The sequence below is a fragment of the Hypanus sabinus genome, chromosome 8 (assembly GCF_030144855.1).
Source record: "Hypanus sabinus isolate sHypSab1 chromosome 8, sHypSab1.hap1, whole genome shotgun sequence".
Lineage (NCBI taxonomy): Eukaryota > Metazoa > Chordata > Chondrichthyes > Myliobatiformes > Dasyatidae > Hypanus > Hypanus sabinus.
Genome location: NC_082713.1, coordinates 72430686 through 72451228, shown reverse-complemented (window position 1 = coordinate 72451228; position 20543 = coordinate 72430686). Strand labels below are relative to the sequence as shown.

The following is a 20543-nucleotide window of genomic DNA, read 5'->3' as shown; positions in this document are numbered from 1 at the left end:
ACAACTGTGCCATAATCATTCAGACTCAAAAAAGAATCCCAGAATATTGTCCAGTCCACCAACCCAATGCAGCCCTATAAAGTCTCCTCCACTTCCCTTGACTATAGCTTCTTGGTCCTCAACACTGGTACAGCTGTCACTAATCTCTATTTACACCCTGGGAGTAGAAGTACAGCCAAGTGATCAGACTTTCAAAAGTGTGGGCGTGGGATGGCACTGTATGTGTTCTAGATGGTGGAACCGCAGTGGTCAGGTGTGTTGACTCCTCTAGTTCCTCAGATGATATGTTGGTGGCAGTTGTTCAGAGACCTCTTCAAGGTGACCAGGATTGCTCAGTTCCTGCAGTGCCTGCCCGAGCAGTCCAGAGCAATTTTGCTCTGAGATCTTCAGTTCTAGTTTCCAAAGGCTTTACAATCACCAGAAAGGTCATTAGAAGCTTTTGTGTTTCAATCATACCTGTAGACCATGTGGCATGCCTGCTTCAGTTTTCTTCAAGGGGAACTGCTCTCACAACCTGAGTCTGCTGTTTGAGGATCATCAATTTTGAATATTGATGGATTTTTTAAAACATCTTAAAAGCAATGCTGCTTGCTGAAATGCCCCTGGTGTTACTGTGGATTTCAGCTGCAGTACTGTAGTCCTAACTTGGAATATTTGGTGATTCCCATCAGAACTGCATGCAAAATATTGCCACTTAATGGCACCATCTTACTGGAAGATTAGTGTGATCAATATCTAGAGATCTCTAAATCCCCTAGAAACTACCTCTAATAACTTTTCATTCAGGGCATAGTCTCGCTAACCCTTAAGTCCTAACATCCCTCTTGGTCCTAATTGGATACTCTCACATTTACTTACACTTGAACTAGTCATTCAACCCAACCATTTTGAGCTCCCTCAAGCCTCATCACATCTTCCTTTATCAAAATCAATCAATTTACCCCTCTCTACCTTTAATTCTGGTAAAATTGTATAATTCCTTTAACTGTTGTTACCATTCATCTCAACCACTCATTATAGATCTGTTCCATCTTTTTACCATTCTGAATAAAATAATTTATTCTACATTCTTTATATTAATGGGAAATATCAATCTAGGGAATTCAGTTTATAGGAAATTCTTGGTGAAAAGACTGCATTGATGTTTTCTGGTAATTCTCTTCTCTACGAGTGGAAATTTTATATATGTATCCACTTCCTTAAAATACTTTCCACTTTAAATTCAATTACCATATTGCTCTTTTAAGGTCATGTTCATCTGTTCTGTTTCTTTGGTAAATTCCAAAGTGAAGTAACCACCTGCTTTACCATCTATTAGAGAGCTGTGAGCTTGGACCAGAAGTCCTCTGTACATCTTCACTGCTTAGGACTTTGCCATTTACTGTACACGTCCTGTTAATATTTCTCATTAGCATATCAAAAATAACAAATAATGAGAAAGGGGGTTGTATACCAAGCATGCCAACAAAGTAAAGGTGTTTGTAATTTTAAGCACTATAAATGAACCCAAATTAACAGATATTAGTAACTAGTGCACATGGATGAAACTGTGTTGAAAGAATTCACGGCAGTGATGTGGCAGAAATATTGTCGTTATTTCACTTTTGTGAGATAGAACAGGTGGGTATGACATTAGAGGTTGAGATAAGTAATATGATAAGTGTACTTAAAAAGGAAAGAGGAAATATATATCTATATATATATATATATATATATATGTGTAATAAAATAATAAATTCCTAAAGATAAATCCCTGGATTCAAATGTTCTGAAGAGAGACAGAGGCATTACGATTCATAATAGTTAGTTAGGAAAAGATTTATTTCCCAAAAACTTGTGGGAGCTAATATACTCATATCTTTAAGAAGGATATACTGCGCAGTATATATAAACCAGACAACTTAACATTAATGGTAGAAACAATAAACTCCATACTCAAGGAGAGAACAACACATCTGAAAAGTATGATAATAAACAACAGACATGGATTTCCAGAGGATAGGTCTTGCTTAACCAAACTTATTTATGTTTTGAAGAGGTAATAATAATACTGTAGATGTAACTCATCTAGATAAACAAATGGATAAGGTGTCCCCCCCTCCCAGGTAATGTTAAAGGAAAGGTATCAGAATGGGTTGCTAGTTGGCATCACAACAAAAAACAGGGAGTGGAGGAAGATTGGTAATGATATTTCACAAAATTAGTTCAGGACCTCTGCTACTCACAACTTATCAATAATAACATCACTTCATTTCTGACAGTCAACACGAGTCCTCATTTATTCTCCTGCCCATTATTTTTGTCATCTTTTTAAAAGTTAAAACTGCTTCATCAGACCTGGACAACACTTCCTGACTTTCTTGATCAATAGTAAGTTTACAAGGTGTTCAGTTAATATCTTCTTAATGATTTTTAATTATTGTTAACTCTAGTAATTTTCTAATGATAGATATTAAGCTAATTCCTCTATATTTCCCTGTTCATCCTCTCTCACCTTTGTTAACTAGGGATATTTTCTAAACTAAGAGAACAATTCCTAATCAAGGGTGCCTTGAATGAACATTGCTATTATTAAGTCTCACTGTTGTGTATTTAATATTAAAGTAATATTTGAGTAATTTTGTATATATATAGGTTGATTAAGCATTCTTGTCCTTTTAAATGATTCATTACGAGTTATATAATGAAAAGAAACAGAAATGGCAATGGACAAAAAAATGTGAGGCAGCTTTCAAAAAGATAAAGAAGTGATGATGTCAGGCACAGTGATCCATTATGATCCACATCATCCATTGAAGTGTGCCTGTAACAACTCAGCTTATAGTATAGATGCAGCCATGTCACATGTTTTGAGTGATAGAAGTGAACGCTCCATAGACTTTGCATTACGTTCCCTTATCATTGCAGAGAAAAATGATGCACCGATTGACTGAGAGGTCTTGAGTCAGTTTTGGGGTGTGGAACATTTTAACCTGTACTCGTATGGGAGAGTTTACTCCCATTACTGATCATCAACCACCAGTGTTCATTTTCAATTCACTGAAGGGTGTTTCACTAACAGCAGCACAAGTGCAGAGACAGGCATTGTTTCTTGGACGTCACGATTTCAAGATTGAATTCTAAAGGATGACTAATCATGGAAATGCTGAAAGATTGTCCTATTTACCCTTTGGAAAGGAAATACCAGAAAAATTACAAAAAAAAGGACACTCTTGATGTATTCTTGTGAATGCAAATCGAAAGTCTCCCTATTATGGCAGAAATGATCCAAAGTGAAACAAAAAGAGACCCCACACTGTCTTAGATCTACACAATCACCCAGAATGGCTGAAATATGCAGCAAAAGCCCCAGTTCCTCCACTTTTACCAGTGCTGAGATGAACCTGCAAAATGTGCTTGGTTTTAAGCTGGAAGTCTTCAAGAAGCTTCAAGGAAGTTGCAAGCATTTGGCCTTTGTGAGTATAAAGAACCAGAATATTCTTTGCATGCATTAAGATTATTGCATGAACTTCAATTGGGAGACAAAAGTTGCTTGTAGTAGATGCAAAGAAAAAGCCCAGCTGGATGAATGGACATCCAAAAAAAATGAGTCAATAGGAGATAAAAAAAAACAGTGGATTCATCAGATAATTTGGATCAGGAAACCAAAAGGAGAAATCAGATCTTAAAGGAGGATTATTAAGAGATCCCAAGATCAAGCTGCACAAGCTAGAAGAAGAAAGGTGGCTACGGCTATCAGAACCGCTTCCTGCAGTCTCAGAATCAACTCCTACAACCAACATAAGGAAACCCCAGAACTTGATATTGTTTCACAGCCGCAAGTCTTGTCTACCGAGCAAAGTCATCCCCTTTGTCAGGAAAACTTTATCCCACAAGAGTAAGAAATCCTCCACAGCATTAAATCTTAAGGCACGAATGCGGCTATTTAAAATTTACTATGCTGTGGAGGTCTGTATATAGTATTTGTATTATATAATACACTGTGTATATAGTCGGGATGCATTCTGTATTGAGTAGGAATTTATAGCTAAGCAGGAAGGAGTACTGTGTATTTAATATTTCAGTAATATTTGAGTAATCGTACATATATTGGTTGATAAAGCAGTCTTGTTTATGTAAAATAATTTTTTATGAGCTCTATGTATAAATATATGAATTGCATCTGACACGTGCGCACCTCGCTTAAAGTGAACACAAAGTTAGACTCATATTTCGGACTCCCATCTCTTCCATTAAATTAGTTTGTTTTGAAGTTACAAAGCATAACACCCACAATCTATTTAAAGACCTGCATCTGTCAGAGACACTCTCTCCAAGTGATTGATAGTGAATTTCATCCCGAGTTTTGCTTTGTAGTCTGCACATGGATATTCAACTGTCCCATGCTTGCAATTGTTTTATTTTTAACATGCCAATGTTTGAGACTGCAAGATACAATAAAGAATATTGAAGTCCCATTATAAATCTTTCAGGGATATTGAAAGCACAATGGCAAAAAGGGTATGCTCAAGCGATTAGAAATTCAATAAACTGATGATGCTAGAAACCCGAAGTAGAGGCAGAAAATGCTGCAACACACATCAGGTCAGGCAGCATCTGTGGAAAGTGAAACAGAGGTAACATTTCATACCCAATGAATGGTCTACAACCCAAACTGTCAACTGTTTCTCTTTCCATAGATACTGCCTGATTTTCTGAGTGTTTCCAGTATTTTCTTTTTAACTTATGAGAAAATTAACTATTCATCAGGTGAGCATGATATCATTGTTTCTCCTTTCTTTCTAAATACCTGCTGGACTTGATTCCTATCTACTGCTAGCTGCAGTGGTAGAAAATCAGTTTTTTTACAACAATATTGATCAAAGATGTGGAAGAGCTGTCCAACTTCATGGACTTGTCTACACAGGCCTGACAAATGCTGGTTCAACAAACCCCTGTATTCTCTTTTTCTGCTCCTGTTAATACGTATGGAAGACAGGCCAAGGATGGTGGACATTTGGATTGGTAGTTCCGCTTCAATTTGGAAGAGCCATGATAGAATTTTCTGAAAATCCCGAGTGAATTGTGTGCTCCGTTATTAATGTGAAAATCACCAAGTAATGTTGCAAAGAAGAACTGTACCATAAAGTAACAATCTGTATCTTGCTGGTTTCATGGACTTGCTGTACTAGCAAAAGTAATTGCTCATAAAACCTTTATACTATCCACTAACATGTTGGGAGGTACCTTTTGACATTGCGATCATGCTCTGGAAAATAAGTTAAAAGTGAAGAAACTCATTCCTTCAGCAATTGATATTTTGAAGACCTTGACGACATTTCATTAAATTTGTTTAACATTTAAAGAACGGCAGCTTTCTCTAAATCCATACCTTTCAGTGATGCCATTTGTGAACAAAGCTTTAGACAGAGATTGTAACCATCAGGTAAGAGGTACAGAAGCCTGAAGGCAAACGCTCAGCGATTCAGGAACAGCTTCTTCCCCTCTGCCATCCGATTCCTAAATGGACATTGAATCTTTGGACACTACCTCACTTTTTTAAAAATATACAGTATTTCTGTTATTGCATATTTTCTTAATATCTATTCAACGTACATAATTAATTTACTTGTTTATTATTATTTTTTTTGTCTGCTAGATTATGTATTGCATTGAACTGCTGCTGCTAAGTTAACAAATTTCTGATTCTGATTAACTTGCCTTTTGCAGTTTCCTAATAGGCAAAACATCATCCTATGGGTTCCCTCCACAGGAGTGTACGTAACCTGTGTTTTCTACAAAACTTATACAAAAGCTCAGTGTTATAATCACATTGAATGCCATCTTTTTGAACATGGCACATTATTGCAGGTCTGCAAGTCTTGCAGGCTTTCACTTGAGCAACAACTGGAACAGAAGTAGAATAAGAGTCAAACCCATAAGTATTCTAACTGGATCAAAGTCTGAACTGTTCCATAAGGCAGATAGAGTTCACCAAAGGAGTGATGAGGGGAGAAAACAGAGGGATTAACAAGCTCTTGTATATATTTACAGCGTAGCGGTTAATATAACACTACAACAGCTCGGGGTGTTCCAGAGTTTGCAGTTCAATTTCACCACAGTTTTGTATAAACACTCTGGTGCTCCGGTTTCTTCCCAAACTCCACAGACATACTGGGTAGATTAACTGGTCATTGTAAATTGTCCCGTGGTTATGCTAGGGTTAATCTGGGGCCTGCGGGGTTGCTGGGACAGCATGGCTCAAAAGACCAGAAGGGCTGTATCGCTAAATAAGTACACAAAAGCATGATTATACATATATATATATATAAACTGATTGGTTTGTGTTTCAGAAAATACATGGCCTTTCCCAGAAAAGCTATGTCCTATCTGGATTTATTTAGATGTTCTATTTTCTACTGCATCCATCATGCATCTGTGTGCAATATCACTGGACCGTTATATTGGAATTCGGAACCCTATCGAGCACAGCCGCTTCAACTCACGGACCATAGCTATTATAAAAATCACTGCAGTCTGGACCATTTCAATAGGTAAGCATTGCTTTTCCTTCTAGACCAGTAATTGCTTATTTCTTGCCATGAATGAGTCACTGCTTTCAATCAAATTAATCCATCCTCAATACTCCATTATATAGAACTCAAAATACTGCATGCTCCAGATAGTTATGTTTTTTCTGTATTTGATTTTGAACCACCAATCGGACAATTTATTTCAAACCAGTCATCTCTTGAAAGACCATAAGAATGTAACAGACATAGTTGGTCCATTGAATTTGCTCCACCATTCAATCATGGCTGATTTATTATGCTTTTCATCCCCAATCTTCTGCATTCTCCCCATAATCTTTGACGCCCTTATTAATCATAACTACTTTAAATATATTCAATGACATGGCTTCCACAGCCATCTTTGGCAATGAATTCCATAGATTCACCACCCTCTGGCTAAAAACATTTCTCGTCATCTTTATTCTTAAAGTGCATAACCACAGACTTCCCTATGCTGTATTCCATCTACCACTACCACTCTCCCAACCTGTCTAGGTCCATCTGCAGATTCTTTGCCTCTATGACAACACCTGTCTTGGTATCATCTACAAACCTGGCCAAAATGCCATCAGTTCCTTCATCCAAATCATTAACATATTAAGTGAAAAGATACAGTCCCAGCATCGACCCCTCCAGAACCCCACTAGTCACCAGCAGCCATCCTGAATTGGACCCCTTTGTACCCAGTTGCTGTCTCATACCAGTCACCTAACCTTCTCTCCATATGAGTACCTTGGCTCTAATGCCATGGGTTTACTTTCTTTAGTGTCCTTGTGTGCTGCACCTTGTCAAAGAACTTCTGAAAATTCTAGTATATAATGTCCAGCAACTCTCCTTTGCCTAATCTGTGTGTTACCTTCTCAAATAATTCTAACAGGTCTGTCAGGTATGATATCCCCTTAATGAAATTTGCCCTATTTTATCATATATTTCTAAGTACTCAGTCATTTCATCAATAATTGTAGAAGGCATTGGTGAGGCCAAATTTGGAATATTGTGTACAGTTCTGGTCACCGAATTATAGGAAAGATATCGATAAATTAGAGAGAGTGCAGAGACGATTTACTAGGATGTTACCTGGGTTTCAGCAATTAAGTTACAGAGAAAGGTTGAACAAGTTAGGTCTCTATTCATTGGAGCGTAGGTTGAGGAGGGATTTGATCGAGGTATTTAAAATTTTGAGAGGGATAGATAGAGTTGACGTGAAAAGGCTGTTTCCATTGAGAGTAGGGGAGATTCAAACGAGAGGACATGATTTGAGAGTTAGGGGGCAGAAGTTTAAGGGAAACACGAGGGGGCATTTCTTTACTCAGAGAGTGATAGCTGTGTGGAATGAGCTTCCTGTAGAAGTAGTAGAGGCCAGTTCAGTTGTGTCATTTAAGGTAAAATTGGATAGGTATATGGACAGGAAAGGAGTGGAGGGTTATAGGCTGAGTGTGGGTAGGTAGGACTAGGTGAGATTAAGAGTTCGGCACGGACTAGGAGGGCCGAGATGGCCTGTTTCCGTGCTGTGATTGTTATATGGTTATATGGTTATAATTAATTCTAAAATCGTTGGCTTTTGCCTCCCTCCCTTCTTAAACAAGGCTGCCGGAATGGCTTTGTGCATAGAAGATGATTCACTTTAAACAGCAGTAGATGTTGTATACATGGACTTTACTAAAGCTTTACACATGTTAAGATGATTCAGATTAAGACACTTGGGATCCATGGTGATTTTATAGACTAGTTTCAAAATTGGCTTGACAGTAGAAGAAAGAGGGTAGTGATGGAGAAGTTTTATTCTGACTGCAGGTCCTTGACTACTGGAATTCTGTGGACATCATTGATCAGACCTCTGTTGTTTATGATAGATAAAAATTATTTGGATGAATGTGTAGATGGGTTGATTAGTAAAGTTGCAGATGACACAAAAATTGGCAGTGTTGTTGATAAGAAGGAAATTTGATCAGTTGGAAATTTGGTTGGAGAAATAGCAGATGAAGCTTAACTCAGACAAGTACTGTATGATGTTTTGTATTTTGAGAGGTCGTACGTAAAAGGAAAGTATACAGCAAATGGTACATCTCTTTTGAGCATTAATGTAAAGTGGAATTTCGGGCGCATGACCATAGCTCCTGTAAGTGACAACTTTCAGGGATTAGGGTACAAGATCATAGTTCCTGCAAGTGACAACTCTTGGTGATTAGGGTGCAAGATCATAGTTCCTGCAAGTGACAACTTTCCGGGAGCTATGGTCTTAAGAAATTAATGTAAATGTAACCAGTCAATGTAAATCTATTATCAAAGTCCGAAAACTGTACGTTACCATATACTATTTTGTCATTAATTATCTTGCAGGCATTTATAGGAAACTAAAGAAATACAATAGAATATATGAAAAAGTACACATAAACAAGGACTGGAAAACAACCAATGTGCAAAAGAAGACAAACTTTGCAAATAAAAAAAATATTGAGAACATAAGTTGTCAAGTCTTGAAAGTGAGTTTGTAGATTTGTCAAATTAGTTCAGAGTTGGGTTGAGTGAAGTTATATACTATCAGTCTACTACTCTCTGTGTAAAAGTTAAGGCTTGTAAATTTCATTTAATGTTCACACTTCTTGCCTTAAAGTTATGCTCTCTAGCATGTGACATTTCCACCCTGAGAAAAATTATTCTGACTAGGTATCCTGTCTATGCCTCTCAAAATTGTATATACTTCTATCAGATTGCCCCTCAGTCTTCAGCATTCCAGAGAAAGAAATCCAAGATTGTCCAACATCTCCTTGTAGTTAACACTCTCTAATCCAGTTAACAACATGGTGCAGCTCTTCTGCACCCTCTTCGAAGCCTCCATAGTCTTCTTGTAGTACAACAACCAGAAATGCATACAACACTCCAAATGTGGCACAAACCAAAGTTTTATATAACTACAATATGACCTTTCAGATTTTACTTCAATGCTGTACAACTTCTACAAATCTATAGAAAATGGTGGATACAGTCCAGTACATCACGGGCAAAGCCTCCCCACCATTGAGCACATCTACATGGAGCATTGCCACATGAAAGCAGTCTTCATCATCAAAGACTCCCACCATCTAGATCATGCTCTCTTCTTGCTACTACCATCAGACAGGAAGTACAGGAGCCTTAGGGTCCGCACCACCAGGTTCAAGAATTGGTATTATACTACAAAAATCAGACTCCTGAACCAGTCTGGATAACTTCAATTTGACATTAACTGAAAGCATTCAACATTCCTGCCAATGCAGGAGTGGACACAGCAGGCTTGCAAGGAAGTTATAAGATTCACTTTTATTGCTCAAAGTGCCCAACAAGCATCAACAAGGGAGTAGAAATGAAACAAAAAGTGGCAGATCTGAAATACCTGTGCAGTTAAGGATTTGAAAGAATTCTGCCCAGATGTATCCACGAGGATATAATTTGAAAAAGAGAGAATATAGAGTCACAGAGAAGTACAGCACAGAAACAGGCCTCTTGCCCCATCTAGTCCATGCCAAAATCATTTAAACTGCTTACTTCCCTTAACCTGCTCTAGCCCTCCATGCCTCTACCATCCCTGTACCTATCCAAACTTCTCTTAAACATTGAAATTGAGCTTGAATGTACCACTTGTGCTGGCAACACATTCCACACTCCATAACCCTCAAAATGAAGAAATTTCCCCTTGCGTTCCCCTTAAGCATTTTACCTTTCACTCTTGAACCACGATCTCTGGTTGTAGTCCCATCCAACCTCAGTGGGAAAAGCCTGCTTGTATTTCCCCTATATATATATACCCCTCATAATTTTGTATACCTCTATCAAATCTCCTCTCAATCTTCTACATTCTAAAGAACACTGTCCTAACCTATTCAGTCTTTCCTTATAACAGGTCCTCCAGACGCAGCAACATCCTTGTAAGTTTTCTCTGCACTCTTTCAACCTTGTTTACATCTTTCCTGTAGGTAGGTGGCCAAAATTGCACACAATACTCCAAATTAGAGTCACCAATGTTTCATACAACTTCAACATAATGTCCCATTGCCTGTACTCAATTCATTGATTCTTGAAGGCCAATGTGCCAAAAGCTTTATTTATGACCCTGTCTACCTGTGCCACTTTCAACAAGTTATGGACCTGTATTCTCTATCACCCTCCTCAGTGCCCTCCCATTCACTGTGTAAACAAATATAGCAAATAGTCAGATTATATCATGGGTGGTGGAGCAAACAGGATAAACTAGTCTTCTTGTCATATGCTTGTCCTCTCTCCTTTTCATCTGATGTTCATTTAAGATGGTTTGTTTGAAATATTCTACTGTTTCATCATATTCTTCCAATTATCTTTTGCAGGCATTTCGATGCCAATCCTTGTCATTGGCCTTGAAGATGAATCCAGGGTTTTTATTGTTAACAGCTGCGTTATTAATGAAGAAAGCTTTATGCTAGTTGGGTCTTTTGTAGCTTTTTTTATCCCACTGATTATAATGGTTTTTACTTACTGCCTGACGGTACAGACTTTGCAGAAGCAGATCAGCGTCTTTCTAGGTGACCAAAAACAAAAGCGAACAAACTTGCATGTTTTTAAAAAGGGGAACTTAACGGAAAATGCGGCAATGATAGAAAAATCAGAGACTCCAGAGAAAACTTCAAGGTCACCCTCAAATAAGGAAGCTAAACTCTTTCGGAAAGGGGCCATGCAATCAATTAACAATGAGCAGAGGGCTTCGAAGGTGCTTGGAATTGTATTCTTCCTGTTTGTAGTTATGTGGTGTCCTTTCTTCATCACTAATGTCATGTCCGTCATCTGCAAAAACTCCTGCAATGAAGACATCATTGGAGACCTCCTCAACGTGTTTGTATGGGTTGGTTATACTTCATCTGGTGTCAATCCACTGGTTTATACGCTCTTTAACGGGGCTTATCGCCGAGCCTTCTCCCATTACATTTGCTGTCAATACAAAGGAAACAAAAATCACTTCACTGTTACTGCTTCCACGTCAGCAATACATGAGAGGAATCTTGAAATGACCAGCATGATCAATGGAAATAAGTCACCGAGCAACAGACTTAGTGCCCCTGACGAAAGACTACATGTGACAGTAGAATCTACAGTATCTTCTATAAACAACTGCATAATTATCAGTGAAAAAGTTAGTTGTGTGTAAATAGAACATGGAATCTTCAGCTGTCTATCTCATTTGGCATAGCAGACTAGGCTATGAGCATGTAAATTGTGGCATAGAATCTAAGGCCATTGGTTGTTGTAATGTTGGAGCTAATATGCTAGGCCCCTATTTGTGGCTAATGTGAGGCCTAGAAGGTCAGCCTGTTAGTCTTGTATGCGGCCTAGCATACTAGACTGTCATTTGCATGTGTTTGGACTGAATTTTACTAAGCTGTAAACCTTGTGTATTGTATGGCCTACACTACAAGGTAAGAAACCCAAGTAAAAGTCGAACAAATATAATTATTGGTCAGAAAATGGTTATGAGAACAAGGAACAGGACCAGAAATAGGTAAATCACCTCTTCACACCTGCCCAACCATTCATGGCTCAGATAATCTTGATCTCAGCATCGCTTTCACATACTTTCCTTCATAGTTCACATGTTTGTACACCTTTGCCTTGAATATATAAAATGGCTCTGTTTCCACAGCATGTGACCATTTAGAAGACAAAATTTTTCCTCATATCCTTCTTAAATGGGCCTTTACAGTGAGGAAGTTCGGCCTAATGTGAATGCTCTACATGGAAAAAATAGCCTCCCAGCATCCATCCCATCAGACCCCTGTGGAATCTAATATGTCACAATAAATTCACTTTCATTCCCTATGCTGAAATGAGTTTAGGCTTAACATATCATTTGTATTGAACTCTTTCATCCCAGCAATCAACCTGATGAACCTTTGGTTAATTACTTCCAACACAAGTATATCCTTCCTTCAATATGCAGGCTAAGAGTTTACACAATATTTTAGATATGCTTCTCAGCAATGTCTGTAAAGTTACATCAAGACTTCCATGCCTTCATAGTCCATATTCCATGCAATTAAGGCCAAAATTACATCAGCTATCCTAATTACTTGCTGCGCCTACATGATATCATATTGTGCTTCATGTGTCAGTAACATTGTATGAAACAAAGGTAGTTTGTTTCATTTATTCCATTTATCCATTTCTTTCCATAGTGGATAACTTCCAGCATTATATCTCAACTGCCAACTTCTTGCTTACTCACTTAACCCATATGCCTCCTTGTATCCTTTTCATATTTTCCTGCCATCTCTAACTTTCTATCATTAGTCATCCTGGCTGCAGCAAAGCTGATCTTTTCATCCAAGTCACTTATGGAGATTATATATAGGAGAGGCTCCTGCACTACTAATTGTGGCATTACATTAGTTACTGATGTCAATCCAAAATTGACCCATTAATCCCAACTTTCTATTTTCTGATAGCAAATCCTCTCTGACATAGAACATAGAACAGTACAGCACAGGAATGGGCACTTCAGCCCATGATATCTGTGTCAAACTTGATGCCAAACTGAACTAAATCTGTTCTTTATGTACTTGATCCACTCCCTGCATGTTCATGTATCTACCTAATGGCCTCTTAAATATCACAATCATGTCTTTGCACCCAAGCAGCTTGTCCATCTCTCTGTGTAAAGAAAAAAAATAAGTTGTCCCAAACATGTCCTTTAAACTTTCCCCTTCACTTTAAATGCATACTATCCACAACTGCATGTATTCTTATTGTGTTCAGTAACATTTTATGTGATATCCTTCTGAAAACCTTTCAGAAATCTAAGAATACCATTATCTAAAACACCATTATATCCTCAAAAAATATGGCAAACGTGTCAAACACTATTTCCCTGTCATAAAGCCATTTTGACCCTAATTTTCTAAATTTCCTATTGAAGTCAAGTATTTTCCCAATGACAGATGTTCGGTTAACTTACTAATCATTTCCACTTTTCTGCCTCCTCTTTTCAATTAGTGGTATTTTTCAGTCATTTGGGGCATCTCCAGGGACAAGGGAAATCTGGTAAATTAGAATCAACACATTCACTTTCTCCAAAGCCGCTTCCTTTAAGATCCTCAGAAGGAAGCCATCTGGTTTGACAAAATTCTACCACATCTCAGGTCATTAGTTTGCCTAGAATTTTTTTCGGTGATAGGGTGTGCTTTAAAGTTGTTTCTCTCCAAAGCCCCTTGATTGACTATTATCACTGGGATGTTTTAAGTGCAGTATGATTCCATGAAATCCAATCAAATAATTACCATTTCTGAATATTTATTTCCCACATTATTAATTCCCCGTTTCTTTTTCTAAGGGATATTTTATCTATCATAAATTATATTATTTGCTAATCTGTGTTCATACCTTTTTTTCTCTCTCTTAATTCTTTTAGACATCCTTTGCAATTTCCCAGTCTCCTTGCCTACTATTCATCTTTGCAGTTAACTTGCAGTTAGCATCCTTAACTTGCAGAAATCATATATAAGGTCTTCCAAGAAGGTTCTTCTGTTTCATTAGAATATACCTGAGTTGAGATTTATGAAATTTCTCTTTACATATCTGCAACCATTGATCTATTGTCCATTCCATTCGGTTCTGCCCTCATATAGTGATTATCATTATTTATTATTATTTATTGTTGTAATTATCTTTATTATTTATTGTTGTAATTAGCTTTATTATTTATCATTATTACAATTTATTATTGTAATAATCGTTATTAGGACATTTCTTTTCCTACCCATATTTCTGAGCTTCAAGCTGAGTTTGAAACTTCTAGCATGCTTACATTTGGTCTTTTCTGGATGATCCTATTAACTAATCCTGTATCGTAACACAATAGCAGAGCAAAAATGGTCTGATCTTTTTTGTTTCCTCAACTTAATGTTCGGAGAAACCATCCCGAATGCACTGTATGTATTAATACTCAAGGCAGTCCTAGTCAATCTGATTAGTCTCAGCTAATAATGAGTAAACTCACCATTGCAGTGCAGTGCTATTCTCACAAGCTCCCATTCTATTTTGGTGTATACTCAATCTTACAGTATATTACTGCTCAGAGGGTTGTGTACTATACCCTCCTGTACTATTTGTCACTACCACCCAAACTGGGTTTTACATGGTGACCTTCTTAGCCAATATTGTTCCTTGATTAACAGAACTAGCCCACCTCATTTTCCTTTTGGAATTTGCAATGTCAGATACCTCTGAATAATATTTGGTTCCTGACTATCAGATCACACTCCTTTATTTTGTTTGTGTTAAAAATTCATCTGTCATCTCTAAATGTTGTGTGCAACCTGATCTTTAATTTTATCTTATATTCTCTTTACTCAGACTCTACTTCCTGTAATGTTGTTATGCATCTACACTTCTAGCCCTTTGGAATGAACCCAGAAATGTCTGCTTTCCAGGAGAAAGCCAAGTTCTTACTCCTACACCGTCTCTCCAGCTGCACAATCTATACTGCTCATTAAGTTACAGTATAGTTCAGAAACATACCCTTCCTAGACTATGTCGACGTTGACTATCAGGTACATGCCTATATTAATCCCATATGTACCAGCCATAGATACCTAGGCATCCCGGTGATGTGTCTTCATCTCTATACTTCTCAAATGTTAAGGGAGTAAGCCTCCTCCACTCACTCTGACAGTATGCTCCAGATCACAAGCATCTTATGGGTAAAAACGTTATTCATCAGCTCCTGTCTAATCTTCTTACCCTAAGCCAATTCTGTCTAATTATAAATAACTCTGCCTTGGGGTAAGTACAATCTGTCCTATGTATGTCCCTCATATTCCTATATTTCTCCATCAGAAATGATGCCAGGTCTGAAGAGGGCCAAAGTGGAGAATGAAGCCATGTTGCTCAGACTATCGATGTAATGTCTTAGAGAACGCATCTAGTCAAGTTGTCGTCCTCCCCCTTCAGTGATCCAGTATCAATCCTGACCCCTGATGCTCTCTTTGTGGAGATAGCTAACTCTCCTTGTGACCTTAAGGGCTTCACCCAGTAACACCACTCTCCTTCCCCTTCCAAAAGAAATGCAAGTTGGTGAGCCCATTTGGCTATTGTAAATACCCCAAGTGTGAAGGAAGGTGGTAGAATCTGGAGCAGCTGATGGGAATGTGGGGAGAATAAAATGGGGTTTGTGTAAGTTGGTTATTGTATATGAGATGGGCCGAAGATGCTATTTCTGTGCAGAATGTTTATGTATGAGTTGTGTATCATGCCTCGCATCTTCTGCTCTAAGGAAAACAAACCCAGCCTGTCCAGTCTCTTCTCAGAACTTCCTTCTTGTAATGTGGAAGCAAAAAAATGTACAGAGTTGTGGCCTAGCAAATAATTTATAAAGTTGTATCATAACCTTCCTTCTCTTATAGCCTATGCCCATTTTATATCACACATGCGTTCTACCAGAGCTGACACCTTCAGGGATGCTTGAACTTTACAGCAAGATCTATTTTTAACTCAGTACTGTCTAGAGCTTTAGTATCAGTCCTTGTTCATGCCCTATCCTTAGTAGTACTTTCACAGTATAGCACCTTGCACTTATCAGGATTGAATTTCACCTGATATTACTCTACCCATCTGACAGCTGATCAGTATCATCTTAAATTCTGCAACCATCTTCCTCCCTTTCGACAACTCTGCCTACAAGATCTTGTCCCCTTGCCATCAATATAGCTGGTAGTAACTTGGATCACACCCTCTAGATATACCTTCCCCCTTCAGAGTGTCTGCAGCCATTCAGTGTCATCCTGATCCTGGTTCTAAGGAGGCAACAGAGCCACCCTGGAGTCTCCTCTACACCCTGTCCATCTCACTAACCACTGAATCTCATTTTACTATTGCTTACTCCTTCTCATTCTTTCCCCTACCTGCAGCCAATGTGGCTGTTCAACTGAGAGATATCCATGTTACTCTCCAGAAGTATTGTAGTTTCTCATCCGTATCCTTCAGTCAGCTAATTGCACAATTGTACACTGAATTATTTTCCTCTGAGGAGATAAGGCAATGAGCCCTCCATCGACCCAACTCTGTCTATTCCATTAACCATGATATCCCAAGGGAATATGTTGACCTTGACAGAAGGCTCTCCAACCCAGCAGCGCCAACCAGCACTGGTTACCACAAGAACTGAACGGCAAGTATTTCCTGGCATGAGCACAAAATAGTTAATGCTACCAAGCCACTGCCGACTTTCCTGGCTTGGGTTTGGCTGAGAGAACACAGATTCTCATCTTGACAAGCTACAGAAGAAAGGTTGGCTCAAAGCCTAAGGGCTGGTGACTCACCATTTCCTGATTACAACCTCCGGGCTACCAGATGAAACCAAGGAACAATTGGTGTATGTGGCAAAACAAGGCACTGGGTGAGCTGGGCATGTGTGTCCACCATGGCTTTATTGAAAGCCTGGAAACAGTTGCAGACTTGGAAATTAACTAGGGAATTAACAAGGACGTCATTAGTAAACAGAGGGGAACATAAAAACATAAGAAATGGGAGCAGGAGTCGGCCATCTGGCCCATCGACCCTGCTTCGCCATTCAATAAGATCATGGCTGATCTGGCCATGGACTCATCTCCACCTACCTGCCTTTTCCCCCATAACCCTTAATTCCCCTACTATGCGAAAATCTATCCAACCTTGTCTTAAATATACTTACTGAGGTAGCCTCCACTGTTTCATTGGGCAGAGAATTCCACAGATTCACCACTCTCTGGGAAAAGCAGTTCCTCCTCATCTCCATCATAAATCTATTCCCCCAAATCTTGAGGCTACATCCCTTAGTTCTAGTCTCACCAATCAGTGGAAACAACTTTCCTGCCTCTATCTTATCTATCCCTTTCATATTTGCATATGCTTCTATAAGATCTCCTCTCATTCTTCTGAATTCCAGTGAGTACAGTCCCAAGTGACTCAACCTCTCCTTATAGTCTAACCCCCTCATCTCTGGAATCAACCTGGTGAACCTCCTGTACTGCCTCCAAAGCCATCCTTGGTCAAGTAAGGAGACCAGAACTGCATGCAGCACTCCAAGTGCAGCCTCATCAATACCCTGTGTAGTTGCAGCATAACTTCCCTGCTCTTAAATTCAATCCCTCTAGCAATGAATGCCAACATTCCATTTGCTTTCTTGATAACCTGCTGAAGGACACAATGAGAGTGAAGTACTGAGCCCCAGGGGAAAATGTGGTTCATCTGACAGCCAGTATGTTGAGGGTTCAGATTTACTGGTTGTTAAAACCACTCAACGGGATAGTTGTCACTTACAATTGTCCCCTTGCTGTTTAGTTCTAGCTGACCATCTGTGCGATGGTCATTCCCTGTGGAGATTTTGGACAGGAACTGGCTGGAAAGAATAAGGTGTATAACCAGCAAGTTTGAGCAGCTCACCAGTTTTTAAGGTTACATTCTGCACCCTAATGAATTCAAAGACTGACCACTCCTTCAGTTTGACTGCATTTAACTTGATATTTAAACTGCTTTATGCTAGAAATCTGAAATAAAACAAAAAGTGCTGGCAGTACACAACTGGTCTGGTGAGGCAGAGGGTTAACATCCCAGGTTTGTAACTAGGAGAGTTAACAGACTTTAAACATTCACTGTGGCTGAGATTGTTTTCACAATCTGAATCCACACTGAGTTCTCTGCTCATGCTCTTTGACTTCTGTATAGTTTATCTGTCCATCAACAGAGTCACAGAGTTGAATACAGCTGGTCCACATTGGCCATAATGCCTATCTAAGCTAGTCCCATTTACCAGCGATATCTATATCCAGACTCCATAACTCTTTGGTGTAGACAATTCCGATCTCCGAGAAAGAGAACTCCTCCTCACTTCTATCCTAATTGGGCAACCCATTATTCTGAAAATACACTTCCAATATTATGTGTCTAGTGGGAACACCCCCTCAACAATCATTCAGTCAATTCCCCTTAGATTTTTACATAATACAATAAGATCAGTTCTAGTTCCTTTATATTCCAAGGAGTACAGGCCCAGCCCTACTCAACCTTTCTTCAAGCGTCATCTCTCCACCCCAATAATCACTCCAGTGAATGTTCTCTGTATTACGTCCCATGTAAGCATTCCAAATTTTACGTTTCATATTCCATGCTATAAAGACGAACACTCCATTAGTTTTCCTGATGATATGCTGTCCCTACTTGCTAACCTTTTGTGTTTGCTAGAAGCATAAGGTAATACAGCACAGAAGGAGCCCCTTTGATACAATTCATTCATGCCAACTAAGTTGCCTACCTGAGCTTGTGTTTGCCTTTATTTGGCCCCTATCACTCTAAACCCTTTCTTTCTAACTTGTGCCTGTTTAAAGATCTTTTAAACATTGCAATGGTACCGCTCCCCACTTACACTTACTCTGGCATCTCACTCCATATAGCCACCACACTCTCTGTGAAAAAGATTCCCATCAAGTTCCTTATAAATCAAATATTAATTTCTCTGCTTCAATATTACCTTACCTGCTGAATTCCTTCAGCATCTTGTGTGTGTTTCTCTTTCTAAGTTCCTGCCTTCATACCTTAAATGTGTGCCCTTGAGTTTTAGACACACTGTGAAAAGCAAATTGGCTACTCATAACTCTTGTGATTTTACAAACCTCAGTATGGTTAGCCCTCAGCCTCCTACACTCCAGGGAAAAAAAGCTCTCCTTAAAACAAGCCCTCCAGTCTCAGTAACATGGTTGTGACTCTGTTCTGTATCCTTTCTAGCTTATTGACTTCCTTTTTATCAGTGGCTGGCCAGTACTGCATACAATACTCAAAGTGTGGTCTCTAACATCTTGTACAGTTATAACATTTTATCCTGACTCTTACACTCAGTAGCCTGTCCTGTCCCAACATTAACTTTATTGGTTACAAGCCTCTAATCTGAAAAACAACTCACGACTGCCATATTCTATCTCTTTACATCACTCTGGGTCTCCCAGGACTCTAACATCCAGCATGAAGAACACACAATGGTCATTTAAACTACACCTAGTACCCCTGACACTGTAAGAAATAATAGAAAGAAGCTTATCTGGACAACTTATCCAGTGCTAATGCCTGTTCTGAGCTGAATCCTCCTTTGAGCCAAAACCTGACACTCCCACTCTCACCACTGGACCACTCCCAACAACCCCCCTCCAACAATGGCCATAGAACCATAGAAGCACAGGAACAGGCCTTTTAGCCCTTCTTGGCTGTGCCAAACCATTTTTCTGCCTAGTCCCACTGACCTATAGAACCATTCCTCTTGTCCCTTCTGTGCTTTTATTTACTCCTCCCTGCACAGCTCCTTCTAGCCATTTTGTATCCAAGTGTCTAGCTCAGCTAGAATCTCTTGCGAGCCAACATTCTGGACCGATTTATCATGAGGGATCATGTCAAAGGTCTTACTGCATCCACGTAGACAACATCTGCTACCCTGCCAATGTCAATCATCTTGGTCACCATTTCAAAGTAACTCAGGTCTGTGAGACACGCACATTCAAAACCACACTGCCTACCCCTAAGCATTCCTTGGTATCTAATTGCAGATAGATGCTGCATCTCAGAATCCCCTCTAGTAGCTTTCCAACCCTGATGTTAGATTCCACAGAGAATAGTTCTTTCACTTATTGTTCCAGCCCTTCTTAAATAAAGCCATCCTCCAGCCTTCCAGTACACCATCTGTGGCAAACACTGATACAAATATATCTGCCAGGATCCCAGAAATTTCTTTCCTACCTCCCCATGTCCTAGCATACATTTATCCAGCTTTATTTAGTGTAACACTGCCAGCATCTCTTCTTTTGAAATGTGAATATGTTCCAAAGCATCTCTTTTCTCTGAATTCCCTGGCTTCCATTACCTTCTCCACAGTGAGTGCTTGAGGCGTCTGTCAGTCATAAATAGTACAAATCAGCTGCCTATGTTCACAAGCCTGGGCTGTACAATATGGAGAGCAAGCTGTTGCCCATG

At 39.1% G+C, this 20543-nt stretch overlaps 1 protein-coding gene across 1 annotated transcript in view; it reads left to right on the top strand.

Annotated features, from left to right (window-relative positions):
* The window catches only part of LOC132397635 (5-hydroxytryptamine receptor 2C-like), a 109440-nt gene that overhangs the window by 21158 nt on the left and 67739 nt on the right, over positions 1–20543 (top strand). The window contains exons 2-3 of the mRNA XM_059976407.1: positions 6333–6533; positions 10892–11691. Coding sequence (XP_059832390.1) covers positions 6333–6533; positions 10892–11691 — 1001 coding nt within the window. The remainder of the gene's footprint in view (positions 1–6332; positions 6534–10891; positions 11692–20543) is intronic.